Here is a 14,226-nt window from a genome sequence, read left to right on the forward strand (position 1 = left end):
TTGACAAATTATGGAGGGACTAAATTGATATTTGAATGATTGAAATAAAAAAAATAAAAATAAAAGTGTGTGTTGAAATAAAAAAACAAAAAACAAAAGTGTAATATTAGCATCATATGAGGGTAAAATTGGAAAAAAAATTGGTGTCCTTTCTAGGTAGTTGTTATCATGTCTTCACACTTAATAGAACATAAGTATAGATATATATATAAAAAGTAATTTTTGAAAAATAATATATAAATTTTTTAAAATAAAATTATTTAACCACTATCAGCTCGTTTGGCCGTCGTTGGAAAGACGTGGCGCTTCCTACAACCTTTAGATTCCACCGGTAACTATGGTTAACCGCCCTCTCCAGCAGCCACCACTCCATTAAAGATCTCAAATTATTATTCAACAAAGAATAACGATAGCATTCATTATTTAACTTCCAGAAGATTCAGCGCAATCAGACAAGATTCAAACATCCATGGATTCGATTCCTGTGAATTGGGAAGCTTTGGACTCTCTCCTTACTGACTTCGCTAAATCCGAGCAATTGATCGAGGACTCCTCGCCTCCTGTCGCCGCCCACGCCATCGTCTTCGTCGTACAGGTGGCGGGTGATGATTCGCCAGATCAGACATTTGTTAGAATCCGGAGATGTCGACTCTGCCATCGATCTTCTGCAGTCTCACTCACCGGACGTGCTCAACGATCACCGCCTCCTCTTCCGTCTGCAGAAGCAGGTATGTGATTTCCGTGGATTGGATTTTGCTATTTCTTTTTGGGGCAAGCAAATTTAAGTTTAATGGTGTATTTATGCTTCGTTATTGATTGTTGGCCTGCAGAGATTTATCGAGTTATTAAGGAGAGGAACTGCTGAAGATCACGATTCTGCCATTAAGTGCATCCGGACGTCCCTTGCTCCGTGTGCCCTGGATGCCTACCCGGTAAGATTCTACATACGTATATTTTTATGCGTGGATCGGGTGGGAATCGACCTAATAAGCTCTGGCGAAGAGAGACAAGTGCCAACTGAGCTTACAGTGCTTGGCAAGATATTGTTGTGATTCAATTTGAGTTTTTTGATCTAATTAGGAATTGCATCACTAATATCATTTTGACATTGAGGGAAGCAGAAATAAACTTTTTCCTCGTTTAAAAAAATGCTATTGGGCGTATTCATCGTGCTTTGCTTTTTTGATACATTTTCGTTCCTTATAATTGAGGTGTTAGTGGATTTTGAATATTCACCGTGTTTGCACGAATCACTGATACATTGTCGATTCTAATGAAAGGAAGCATACGAGGATTTTAAGCATGTGCTTTTGGCCTTAATTTATGACCAAGACGATCAGACGTCTCCAGTGGCGAATGAGGTAAGTGGTAATCTTGTTTACTTCGGAGGCTTATAGCTGAATGTTCTTGTCATTCACATTAAAGGAACTGCAGTGATTTAAATGTCTTTTTAAGCCATGAAATTATGCTGCAAGGATTTTAGAACTAGTTTTTAGCGTGCAGTGATTTGAATGTCATTTTAAGCCATTGATTTATGCTGCAAGGATTTTAGAAAAAAAATTAATGATGCGATCGTTTTAAGCATGGAATGAAATGCCATGGCTATAAAGCTACATTAACTACAATCCTGTCGGGCCGGGGGTGAGGGGCGCCTAAGGTGAGCGATTTCACCTTTTGGAGCTATAAAGCTACATTAACTTCTCAAAAATGGGAAACGTTACTTGCTCTCTTCTTATTCTATCACGTGCAAGGAATTCTTGATGTATAAATTATATCTGCATTCTTCACAAGCAATGATAGTAGACAAACTTATGAGCTTTATAACAATCCTAGACCCCTCTGATCAATTCTTTTCTTAAATTCCGTAAATAAATAAGTAATCAAGTCGCAGGTGAGTAAAGTGAGAGGAAAAGTCTTGACAACAATTAGTATCAGTTGGTGGAAGAAGCTGGAGTTTGCGAAATATTACACATTCCTTTGCTCTTGACCTCCTTAAAACTCTAAGTCTGACATTCGTTACAGTAATTCTCAATATCACATTGGCTAAGGTGGAGTTGAGGAATTCTAGCATGATTACTATTGCCATATCCTGAGGAAAAATATTAGGATCGGCTCATTTTAAATCTATTAATTTGTGAAAGATAGTTATTTAGAAGGATAACTAGCCCAACAAAATATTATTGTAATTATTTTATTATCAATCATATCCATACTATATGACAAAGAATCTACCCGACATACTAAGTAAATCAATCTCTTGGTATGATCATTTTTCAAAAAAGGAGACTACCTTTATTTCTCTAAACAAATTAATTTTGAAATTACCATAAGGACCCCTCTTCCAAAATAAATTACAAATATATTTAATATGATTGCTAAGTTATTTATACAAAAATTTCACGCATTATCTATATAGATTGCATATATTTTAATATAATTGCATTGTTGGGTGCAATAATTGTCCTTGCTTGGTAGAGCGATCGAACCATGATGCTTGAGCTGTTGTGCGGTTTAAAAAAGACTTGAGTTGCACCATTACCACTAGCTATAACTTTTGGTAAAGCGGTAAGCACTCGGTCCTACAATTGGTATCAGAGCCAAGGTCATGGGTTCGATTCCCATTGATTGGAAGGAGTGCAATTATTGGGAGGAAAATTGTTGGGTGCAATAATTATCCCTGCTTGGTAGAGCGATCGAATCATGATGCTTGAGCTGTTGTGCGGTTTAAAAAAAATTTGAGTTGCACTATTACCACTAGCTATAGTTTTTGGTAAAGCGGTAAGCACTCGGTCCTACATGCATCATTGAATTATTTTTTAAAAATCACACATTATCCAAACAATAACTACAGACTACAACAAAATAATTAAAGATATTTTCAATATAATTATTCGTAGTTGTATATAGAAAAATTAACTTAACTCCAAAAATAATTAGCTACAAAAAAAAGACAATTGTTTAAGCATGCAACATGTGCGCAGGAGCACTAGTTATAAATGAATGCGATAATTTTTTTTTAAAAAAATCGGAATTGGCTTACATGGTAAATGTGGTAGTGAGGCATGGATACTTTTTGTAGATTCTGTGAGTGTAAACCTTATTTGAGTACATTCAGGGCTACTTGTGATTGCCTCACTATTAATGGGATTTGTTACCTTTGTTTCAGTGGTCCAAAAAGAGAAGGTTCGACATTGCTGGGCTGTTATCATCTGTCTTAACGGCCCATCTAAATGCATATGATCCTATCTTTTCCATGACATTGAGATATCTGATAAGGTACCCTTAATCTGTAATATTATTTATGACGTGCTCGTTCTAGTATGTGGTTGTCACACGAGGGAATTGGGGATTGCACGGGTTAGATTCCATCCATGAACTCACTTTTAAGGAAGATTGGTACCAATCCGACCAATACGTGGATGTCAAAACTAATGTAACTGTGCACAAATGATTTCAGTTTTCTTTTTTGTATTTAAATAAAGTTGTAGTTGGCTGATGGTCCTGTGTTTTGGATATTTGACAAAATGATATGCATCTATTTCGGCGGTTAACGTTGAGTTTCTACATCAGCTGCTACAAAATTTATGGATTTTGTATTGAATTTATTTATTTTTTTAACACAACCTTAGCCATCAGTGGAGGATTTGGCTTGACTTAGTTTTTGCATTCAATTTGCAGCATACACAAGGGATTTTGCCGCCGTCAAGGCCTTTCATCTCCCATATCCGATCTTACAGAGAGGCTGCTCCTCGAGGAACGCGATCCCCCAGCAATACCACAAGAAAGTTTGAGTGAAGTGCCTCCATTTGATGAGGTGAGATATCCTCGAGACCTCGACCATGTCCAAAATTGTTTGATTTTATTTTGGACCTCTTTAGGCAGCTAAATATGGAAAAGATGTCTGAAATCTGAACTTTATTAAATAATCAATTTAGTTATGTTCTGATATTATTTATCATCTGCTCATACACAAGGTGGACATTCAAGCCCTCGCTCATGCTGTGGAGCTTACAAGGCAGGGTGCCATCGATAGCTTGAGGTTTGCCAAGGGAGATTTGCATCAAGCATTTAAGGTTTGTGTCCTGCAAATTATTTGATTTGTCTAGGAATATTTTTAACTACTCAATTATCCTTACATTGAATGGAAAAAGCTGTTTCAATGGGTGGTGAGCCATGAGCATAAATTCACGCATGCTGAAATAAATGTTGACTCTTGATCAGTGTTTAATCAAATGTAAATTGCACGACCGACTTAGGTTTAGATTCCGTAGTTATATTTGTTGTTATAGAAGAATATGCGCTTTCATTGAAAGGCCGCACATGTGTTTGATGCATAGATATGAAAAGATAAATTAAGTGGTCATTGCTACATCGGAAGATTTAAATTTGGAGATGAGAATAACGGAAGAAAAATGAAGATCTACGAGCGATACTGCAGCTTTTTTTGGGTGGGTGGGGAAGAGGGGGGTTTTACCAAGTTGGGGGATACTATTTCAAACCATCTCAAATTGCTAAATTCTTCAGGAGATGCTTGTGAGCAACACACTTGTCATACTTCAAATTCTTCTTAAAAATGTATATATATTTGAAAGTGTGAATTAAATTAGTTTCTAGGGAAGACCGATTATTTAACCCACTAAAATGCATGATTTTCCAAACATACCGTCAGAAAAAGTAAGAAATAGTCTGTTTCCAAGTGGGCATTTTGATTTGAGATAGAGGCTTACCGAATACCATATAGTTCAAAGGTGCACTGAATAATGAGCTTGGATCAGCACCTTCTATGGTAGAAATCCCAAAGTGATTCAGTTAGCTGTCCGCCATTGGAGCTTGATGACTTGTTTGCTGGATTTGTATTCCTAATTTGCCTTTAGTATAAATAAGATTTGTAAATTGATTACTAGAGAATCACTTTAAGAAATTTGGGGATATCACTTTATTTTTTATTGTCACAGAATGAACTAAGCCGGATGAGAATAGATGTCTCAGTGCTTGACGAACTTGTTCAGGAGTATTGTGTTTACAGGGGTATTATCGATTCTGGTTCCATAACTGCTGGTAAAGGGCTTATTCCTGAGTTATTGGATGTTTTCAACTCTTAATTTTTATTTTCATTTGATTCATGAACTTGCCTAACAGGAATGCAAGTGATCTCTGGAACCTCAACTGTTGATCAATTAGAGCCTTGTTGTTTATCTCAAAATTGTTCGGTGATTTCTGACTGTGATATGTCAGTGAATAATACTCATGCGGAGGGTTATTCGGAAACTAGAATAGATATGCTGGGCATGCCAAATGCATACATGGAAGAGCGGTATTGCTCCAATTCAACCAATCTGAACAAAGACTGCAGCACCAGTGGAAGACATCAAACTGATGACCACAAAGTTGTGCAAAGAAACAGAAGTCCAGGAACTGGGGAAAGAAGCAAGCGCAGGAGATGGAGGGGGAGAAATGAGAATCAAGAATTTGTCACCGGAAGTTTCAAACATGGTCTTATTGTCAATAAATGTCTCGCTGACACCAAAATGGTACGGAAGTAGGTGCTGCTGATTTTGTGTCATGATAGTTGATTACTGGAAGTAGGTGCTGATTATATTGATATTTACTTGAATTTTATGATCCTGTTATTCCTCAGGATTTGAATACGTCGGCCACAGTGGACACTTTGAGCAAGACTGCGGATAAGTATGAGATTATCCTGGGCATAAAGGAATTAGCAAGCAAGGGAATGGCAGTGGAGGTTGTTGAACAAATAAATTATTTGGATCCAGAATTTTTTACTGAGAACCCTTTTTTGTTATTCCAGCTGAAACAGGTTGATTTGTGTTTGATTCTCTTTTGTTGAAAGCTTTAAAAAATTTCCTTACCTATAAGATAGAAAGAAATCAATCTGAATTTTATTCTGAATGCAGGTTGAATTCCTGAAGCTTGTCCGCAATGGTGATTATCATAGTGCACTGAAGGTTGCCTCATCCCATTTGGGTCCTTTGGCCGCCAAAGATCTGAGTTTGCTTAAGCCCTTGAAAGGGACATTGTTGACTTTGCTCAAACTGAATGAAGAAGCAACTGTTGAAAACTTGCACTTGGATACTACCCTCGCAACTTCACTTCAGGTTTTGCACATTCACGACCCTATAATAAATCTTCGGTCTTTTCTACTTTCTTCGTTATACCTCTTTATCAAGCATCTCGGAGTTACCTGGAACAATGCATACAGATAATGTCTTGTCCTGTGAACCTTTATTTGCTTTCAAATAGAATAAAAATTGTCGTCAAAGAGCTTTAAAAATGAAAATTATCTGTAGGATTATTGCAAAATTGGTAGTAAGACATTGTGAGTGGTGGGTAACAATTATAGATTAGGAGCCTAAGAATGGTTTGGATTATTCAGTTGGAGGTTTCTGCTTTCATTCAGTAAATTAGGATAAGAAGTTTATAGGGATGGATTTCTACCATTAATCATCTCATTGCTTTCGTTCGCCACGTTGTCATTCATATAACTGATTGTCCATTGTTTGTATGCATGCTAGCATGCTGAGTCATAAACCATTAAGTATTGTGTTTTGGGTGTGGTAAGACTGTAAAAAAGTGTTCTGAAGTCTTCTATAATATATTTCTAAAAATGATTAATATGTCACTAGCTCTTCTTTTATGCTTTGGAGATGTTGGCAATTAACACGTGACCGTCTTGTGAAAAAGGTTGCTGTTGGTAGGCGGCTAGGCATTGAAGAACCCCAGCTTATGAAAATTATAAGGGCTACACTACACTCGCACAGTGAATGGTTCAAGCTCCAAATGTGTAAAGACCAGTTTGAGGGTCTTTTATGGATCAATTCTCTAAAAGAACTCCACAGCCATGTGCTTGGAGATACTTCTTGCAAGTCTTACAGTAATACTTGCACCCAAGGATCTTCACAAGTTACGATATCCTCTGGTAGTACTAGGACTCACGAAGATGGCAACAGTCCTAATCAAATCTCGTCCACTGATCTTGGATGTGACGAAAATGCTATACTGAAAGTTATGGTGAGTCTCAGTCCTCAATTTTATTTTTTTTAAAAAAAACCATATTCGCTTGTGGATCAATGCCTATATATCATAGACTCGTAAGATATGTCAAGTGTAGAATGAGCGATGAATATTAGCCGTGATATTATTCTCGATCCAAGTAACACAACTCTTTCGAGAAAACTGTGCTTTCCCAGCCTCCTAACTCCGAAACTGCTCGAGTAGTTTTTATCATTTGTGCTAGTGTTTGCCGCATTAGCAATTCATTTCATATTATTCTGTTTGGTATATTGTATACATGAGATTGAATCCCAACGAGGATCTGGTCATAATGAATATTTAAGTTGTGTCGTAGAAAATGATATTTGACTGGCGTATCTTGTTTTGTTTCAGGAATTTCTTGCTTTGCCCAGAGCAGATGCAATTCATCTTCTGGTCCAGTATAATGGAAATGCAGAAACTGTAATTCAGCAGATATTTGCTTAGTACGTCCGACTTCACAGTTTATTCTATAATTAGTTTTCTTAAAGAATTATTATTAGTTTATTTATTTCTACTAGTAATCATTTTCAGTAATTATCACACTTTATATCTTCTGTATTTTAGTATTTATTATACAAGTAGCTGGGTAGAAAAACCTGAGTGTACACTTAGAATGGGTATACTGATTGTGCAATATCCTTTTTCTTTTTCTTTCCTTTTTCTTGTTGAAGAAATGTCACTACTATTATGGGTTGCTCAATAAGATTGAAATATCATTCTTATATTCTGTAACGTATTTTGTTTCAAAATATGTTTAGTTTTCAATTTCTTGTATTTGTGGTGAAATGATGTGTGCTTTTAATAAATATATGACAACGACTTGGAGGACAATTGTGGTATATTTAAGTTCTTGATATAAATTTCAGAACATTATTAGATTTCAAGCTAACCCAACATATGCCTATGGGTTCTTAATCAGCCTTTGAAGATGAACAATGCATACAAAAAATTGGGTTAGTAATGGGAAGTTGGCCAGAAAAGTTTCCTCGATGGTGGCACATTTGTGGATCTGCAAGGGCATGCGTAGTGGAGTGTTAAATGAATATTATAATGTTTATTTAACACACTCTCTCCATTGTGAGTGAGCATTATTTTATTTTGTTTTTTTTAGGATTCTTTTGGATTTTTTATTTTTTATTTTTTATTTTTAACTTTTTAAATTAATCTTTTTTATTTTTTTTACTTTTATGTTTTTTTTAGCTTTTTTTAACTTTTTAATTATATTGTAATTTTAAATAAATCGTGTTCATGTGTTGTTTAAATAATTTTTTTGTCGTAGTATTTCTTTTGAATATTTACTTTATTTAATAAAACTATTTAAATAACAATAATATTATTTTTTAAAAATAATAAAATTATTTTATTAAAAAGTAAGATTATTTTAAGAATTAGAATAATAATGATTTAAATATTGTAAAAATTATTTATTTAATATTAAAATTTTTTACGATGATTGAGTGGACAGTGAGATCCATAAATAACGAGTTTTAATGTTAAAAGGAATGTGAGTGAAATAAATATGTTGTTATAATAAGTATGTGACAGTAGACTTCACGATTTTTGATGAGCTGATGGATGTTATAACAACCCACCATTGTCGATGTCCCAAGAGAAGACTTGGGTTAATAGATTTTGACATAGATGGTGGAATTTGATTTGATTACTGAATCAAAATTTTACAATATTCATTCATTTTAGATGTATGTAATTCGATTGTAATCATGGACAACATTTAAGTTGATAGGGTGAATTCGATCAAAATTAAATTCATTAAGCAATTTCAAATCCATGGCATACAATTCATCCAACCAAATGTCCCTTTAATTTTTTAGAGAAATAAATTTGAATCTCTTTTTCTTCCTTTCAAATAAGGCAGCTGACTCAATTTGCAATCATCATTCCACTTTTATAAAATTCCAAAAAGTTGCATATGTAAATATATGAAACTGGCCACGTTCGTGAAATTGAATGAATTGGATGTCTGTATCGTCAATTCAAAGCAAAAGCGTTCAATAATTAAAGCACGAGTATTTCTGATGAATACTGCTTTCCCATCTGTTCTAAATTCTAATTAGTGGGGGGGTTTGCCTTTTGCACCAATCTGTGATTTCATAATTTTACTAAGTACTGTGCTTTTGAAAGATAGGTTGCAAAGCATCGAAAATCATATGGTGCGTAGGATAAGACATTAAATAATTAGATGTTTTTTTACAGATAATTGGAGACATAATTTATAGTTTATTAATATCTATATTGATTTATCATATTTATATTAAATTTCGGTACTGTATCGGTATATACCATTTTATATCGAAAAAACTTTACATTTTAATTTTTTTTATAAATTTATTGATTTAAAATATTATAATTTTTAAAAATTTATATATTTTTTTGGTATTACGGTGTTCCGGTTTATACATAAATTTTCAAATTGCATATCGTTACCGTACTGAAAAATCCGATATTGTTACCATACCATATCAAAATCTTAGGTATACCGAAAATTCGATAAATTCGGCATTTTTCGATACGGTAATCTCGATATACTAAAAATTCGATATTTTTTTCCACCCCTAAGTAGGATTGATTTGCATGAACGTCACGTAGATGTTAAGCACTCCATCCAACGGTCAATATTGATCGACGAATGCAATGTATGCACCGGAAATGTATTTTTTTTTAGAAGTAAGTTGAAATCATCCATAATTAAAAGATAAAAGTTGAAATGTTAAGATCTATACTCTAAAATCATCCATGGAATTGAAAATATAATATTTAAATTCAGGCATAATTTTGTAATGACATATATTAATAATTTAATAATTTCATTAAGATATGCTTTAAATCGATACGTTGAGTGTATTCATAAAATGTTCAATCTATAATCCAAAAATACAATTTTTTAAATAAAAAATCATAAATTAAAAATAAAAAATACCTTATTTAAATAATTATTTTAATTAATTATGAGACAATCATACAAAAAAATCAATTTTAAAGTTCATAATTTTAATATAACCCATAAAATTATTTAAATAAATTTTATCTATACCAAAATTATCACACGTAAAAATTAATTTATATACAGATTATATATACAATTTTATTAATATCTAGAAAATATTATATGTATAATGAAGGTTACACACAAGTAAATATTACTTTTGAAATTATAAAATTAGTGAAATACAATTTAATTGAAAGAACTATTTTAAAAAATATTTGTATAATTTTAAAAATAATATGTAATTTCATGTAACATTCATTATCATCTATCTATGTATTTCTAGTAAGGGGGAGAAAAGAAAGCTTTTTTTAAGAGAGAAATTATAACATTATAATGCACCGTGTACTCAAAAATAAACAATGAACAAGAACAAGAACAAGAATTTTTGGTAATTGCTACCCGCACAGTGGGTTTTTACAACATTCTAGTGTAAATGGCGTCAGCTACTCAGCTTTTACCCGGTGCCACGCCTTAAATTATGTGTATTATCTAGTTGTCGTTTCAAGAACATTAATAAAATACAGTACCTTTTTGAGCCGAGCCTTTAAAGATCGAATTTTTAGCCCCTCGAAACTCTACAATCACTTGGGTGATTAACCCTCTACACCGCCTACGATAAAGACTTGAATTTTATACTGACTGGGAAAAACAATTTCTTGAAATAATACTGAAAAGGCCTGGTAAAAGAGGAGAGGCAAGATAGTGGAGGGAAGAGTGCCCCAGCTCCCGGTTGTACCCGTCAACGTCTTTGTGCTGTACGAGGAGCTTTGGTTGTTTTTCTCCACTGCTTACTCCGAGTCCGAGGCGCAATTTCTTACAGCTAATGTAGTACATTTAAAGATACATATACACAAATATTATAGTTGGGGAAGGAACCCTTTTGGGTTCTTTTCATTCTTGCGGAGGTATAATGGCTGAAGACATCTGTCTCTTCACCAAGGTGAGTTTTCTTTTTCTTTTTTGGCCTTTCTTCATTGCTTGGTTTAGTTAATATTTTTTCTTAGTTGTATGGGTTTGAGTCTTTTAAGTAGTGGGGTTGCTCCTGGTTTCAAGAATTCAGTTTTTTGGAGGGGAGGGGGTGGCTGTTTCAAAAAATGTTCCAATTTTGAAGTGTTTGCTTTAGTTTCTGTATATTATCTTCTGGGAATTTTTGGAATCTTTTTAAAATTTGGATTTGTATATTACTGGGTTGGGAACTTGGGATGAGTTTTGAGGTGCATGGTGTCCTTTTGAAAAAGTTTTGATCTTTGCATCTCTGTCTTCTTTGAATGCATGAGAGAAGCTGAGGTTTGGGGTCTTGCTCCCCGTAAAATGGAGTGTTGTTTTAGCTGTGCTCGTATTCTATGTTATTTGCTATCTTTGGGCCACTTGTTTTTCTTCTTTATGTGGCTTTGCTAGCTGCTTTTCCTCTTCTCTTTTGTGTCTCAAATGTCTTGCTGTTTTTTCCATTTCCCCTTATTTCTTGGTAGACATCTTTATAATCGTTGGAAATTTTGAAATTCCATTGATAAAAAAGGAGGAAAAAAGATTTTGTGAGAATGTGATGTAGATTCTAGTACTATGTTATCAGCTAAATAAATAAACAGACACACACATATATTAGAAAGATATAGTCTTGTAAGACACGATTTAAGTAAATTCATACATTGACAGTGATAAAGGGTTGTTCCTTTTGCAATCGACAGGGCACCGTAATTGTAAAATCTCCCAAGAAATCCCCAGCTTCACTAAGGATGATAGTGATAGTTTTTGCCGTGGTGTTTGGTGTTTATATATGCTCGGTCTGTCTAAAGCAAACCAACTTTCTTAGCCAAACAAACTTCCTGGACATCAAAATTAATATGAGGCATTGCCATACAAACAGCTTCGATAGATTTCAATTTCCACAGTTGTACTACCCAAATCCCACCACCTTTAGCAGGTAATTGTGATACCTTTGTCTGATTCAAATTTTGCAATTTCCCATAGGATTTGGTTTTAAATGCATACTCTTTCATGTATACTAGGGCTGAATGTGCCTGTAATCCGGTGCGACTATTCACTATTCTGTCCATGCAAAGATCCGGGAGTGGATGGTTTGAGACTCTATTAAATAGCCATACTAATGTAAGTTCCAATGGTGAGATATTCTCAATGAAGGAGAGAAGAAATAACATTTCTTCAATTTTGATGACTCTGGATCTTGTTTACAATTTGGACTGGCTTACAAGTGCTTCCAAGAATCATTGCTCAGCAGCTGTTGGCTTCAAGTGGATGCTTAATCAGGTAAATTATATCATACTTTTTCTTACCATTTTTTTTCATTTAGCCATTCTATTTTCTTATGTAATTCATTGTAGTATTACCGATAGTGGTTGTTATTAGTGCCAATCTCATATTACTCAGATCAAACTCTATTCCTCAAGTCCTGGTTGCTTATTTAATAGTTTTCATCACAAGCATAACCGTTGAGAAGCTATAATTGCCCCTGATCTTCTATGTGTCTGCCTATATGGGATTGTGGTAGGATCAAGGTGTTTGAGTTGTTGTATAGCTTAAAGAATTTTAATTCTCCAGTTACTATCTGTTGTAGCTTTTGATATAAGAGTAGGTGCTCAGTATTACAAAAACAAACATCAATCGTTTTCATTATTTTTAATTCAGGGATTGATGGAATACCATAAAGAAATCCTTGAATATTTCAATGATAGAGGTGTTTCAGTAATATTTCTCTTCCGGAGAAATTTACTTCGCAGGATGGTTTCAGTGCTAGCAAATTCTTATGATAGATATGCTAAACTCCTGAATGGTACACATAAGTCCCATGTGCACTCACACGAAGAGGTAGCAATTTCCTTCTTCGACCTCTTGTATAATCAACTGAACACGTTAACAAAGATCTGATAGTTTTCCGTGCTTAATGCAGGCGGAAACTCTATCTGCATACAAACCTGCAATCAACTCAACATCACTGGTAATTGATTTGAAACTCATGGAGAAGATGGTCTTGGAAGCATTGGATTATTTCAGCAACACCAGGCACATTGTTCTCTACTATGAAGATCTCATAAAGAATCGAACTGTGCGTGCTTTTCACTTTTGATGAAAATATTTTGACATGTTAAAAAGCACAGGTTTCATGTTCGATCTCAAGTCATAGGTTTAAGAAACCAGGTCCAATGCTTCTCGGTAAAATTTGAAAAAATAGAATGGGAATTTAGGCTCATCAACTGCAGCAATATTCTTGGATCAATGTCCTCTATTGGTCCAAACTTGGATATCTGGTGGGATTAAATAATTCACAGTTCCTCATTGTGGTTATTTCTGTTATTTTTCAGAAACTAGTGGATGTACAAGATTTTCTTGGGTTGCCGAAAATGGAGTTAACTAGTCGGCAAGTGAAGATACACAAAGGATTATTGTCCGAGCACATGAAAAACTGGGATGATGTTAACAAGACTCTACGTGGAACTAAATACGAAAGCTTCCTAAATAGTGACTAAGCTGATTAGTGCATTTTAATCTGATACAGAAGTTGACTCTTGCTGACTCTGATATAGTTTTATGATGGATCAATCAATGCAATGTTGATCTTCACCTCGTTAGTTTTCTGATTCGAATTTCTTGCGGACCAGATCATTTTTTTCATCTTTTGCTTGCCCAATGCTTCGTTTTTGGGGTTGCCTTTTATAAGCATCCAAGGATTTGTATAGCTGTGTAGCATTGTATAGGCTTGTCAAGGACAAAATGATGTAATTTTTCTGATTTTATCTGTACTCATTCTTTGGTACGACTATGCGGTATAGGTTGCATTGTTTACTGTGGTTCAGGTTTGTTTCGGTTTGGCTAATACATGACACTTCAAAATTCCATGGAAAGAAAAATAGAAATCATTTGCTGAGTAAAGCGGTTTAAGCTATATATGAACTTCTAGATATAAACTCAAGTTCCGTTCCATCCCATTAAGCTCGTCAGACTTGAGAGGTGATTCGGCTTTTATTTTGCTTGTCTGCGTTTACTTTATCTACATTTTTAATCGAACTACAAAATGGCTAACTGGGACTTGAGTTTGACTTGATTCCTTGACAATTTTGAAGCTAACTTTAAGTAATTTTTGATCCACGACTGTGTTGAACTTTTAATTTTTAGCTGCTATCAATGGTTACAGTCCTATAATTTGAACGTGA

At 34.4% G+C, this 14,226-nt stretch overlaps 2 protein-coding genes across 2 annotated transcripts; both read left to right on the top strand.

The window, feature by feature from the left end:
• Nucleotides 1–286: 286 nt before the first annotated feature.
• On the top strand, nt 287–7,780 carry LOC142549703 (uncharacterized). Its single transcript, XM_075658794.1, is given in 13 exon segments — nt 287–561; nt 563–728; nt 831–932; nt 1,281–1,361; nt 3,167–3,276; nt 3,679–3,814; nt 3,975–4,073; nt 4,956–5,058; nt 5,140–5,531; nt 5,639–5,818; nt 5,916–6,116; nt 6,703–7,029; nt 7,405–7,780. Coding segments are annotated over 13 exon segments (2,082 nt in total). The 5' UTR covers nt 287–469; the 3' UTR covers nt 7,498–7,780.
• Nucleotides 7,781–10,467: 2,687 nt separating this feature from the next.
• Nucleotides 10,468–13,829, top strand: LOC142549704 (uncharacterized). The gene is made up of 6 exons (XM_075658795.1): nt 10,468–11,000; nt 11,746–11,981; nt 12,067–12,325; nt 12,704–12,883; nt 12,966–13,121; nt 13,378–13,829. The coding sequence occupies exons 1-6, from the start codon at nt 10,971–10,973 to the stop codon at nt 13,540–13,542; spliced, it is 1,026 nt and encodes a 341-aa protein (XP_075514910.1). The 5' UTR covers nt 10,468–10,970; the 3' UTR covers nt 13,543–13,829.
• The last annotated feature ends 397 nt before the right edge of the window (nt 13,830–14,226 follow it).

Source organism: Primulina tabacum, chromosome 6 (genome assembly GCF_025594145.1).
Source record: "Primulina tabacum isolate GXHZ01 chromosome 6, ASM2559414v2, whole genome shotgun sequence".
NCBI classification, from domain to species: Eukaryota; Viridiplantae; Streptophyta; class Magnoliopsida; order Lamiales; family Gesneriaceae; genus Primulina; species Primulina tabacum.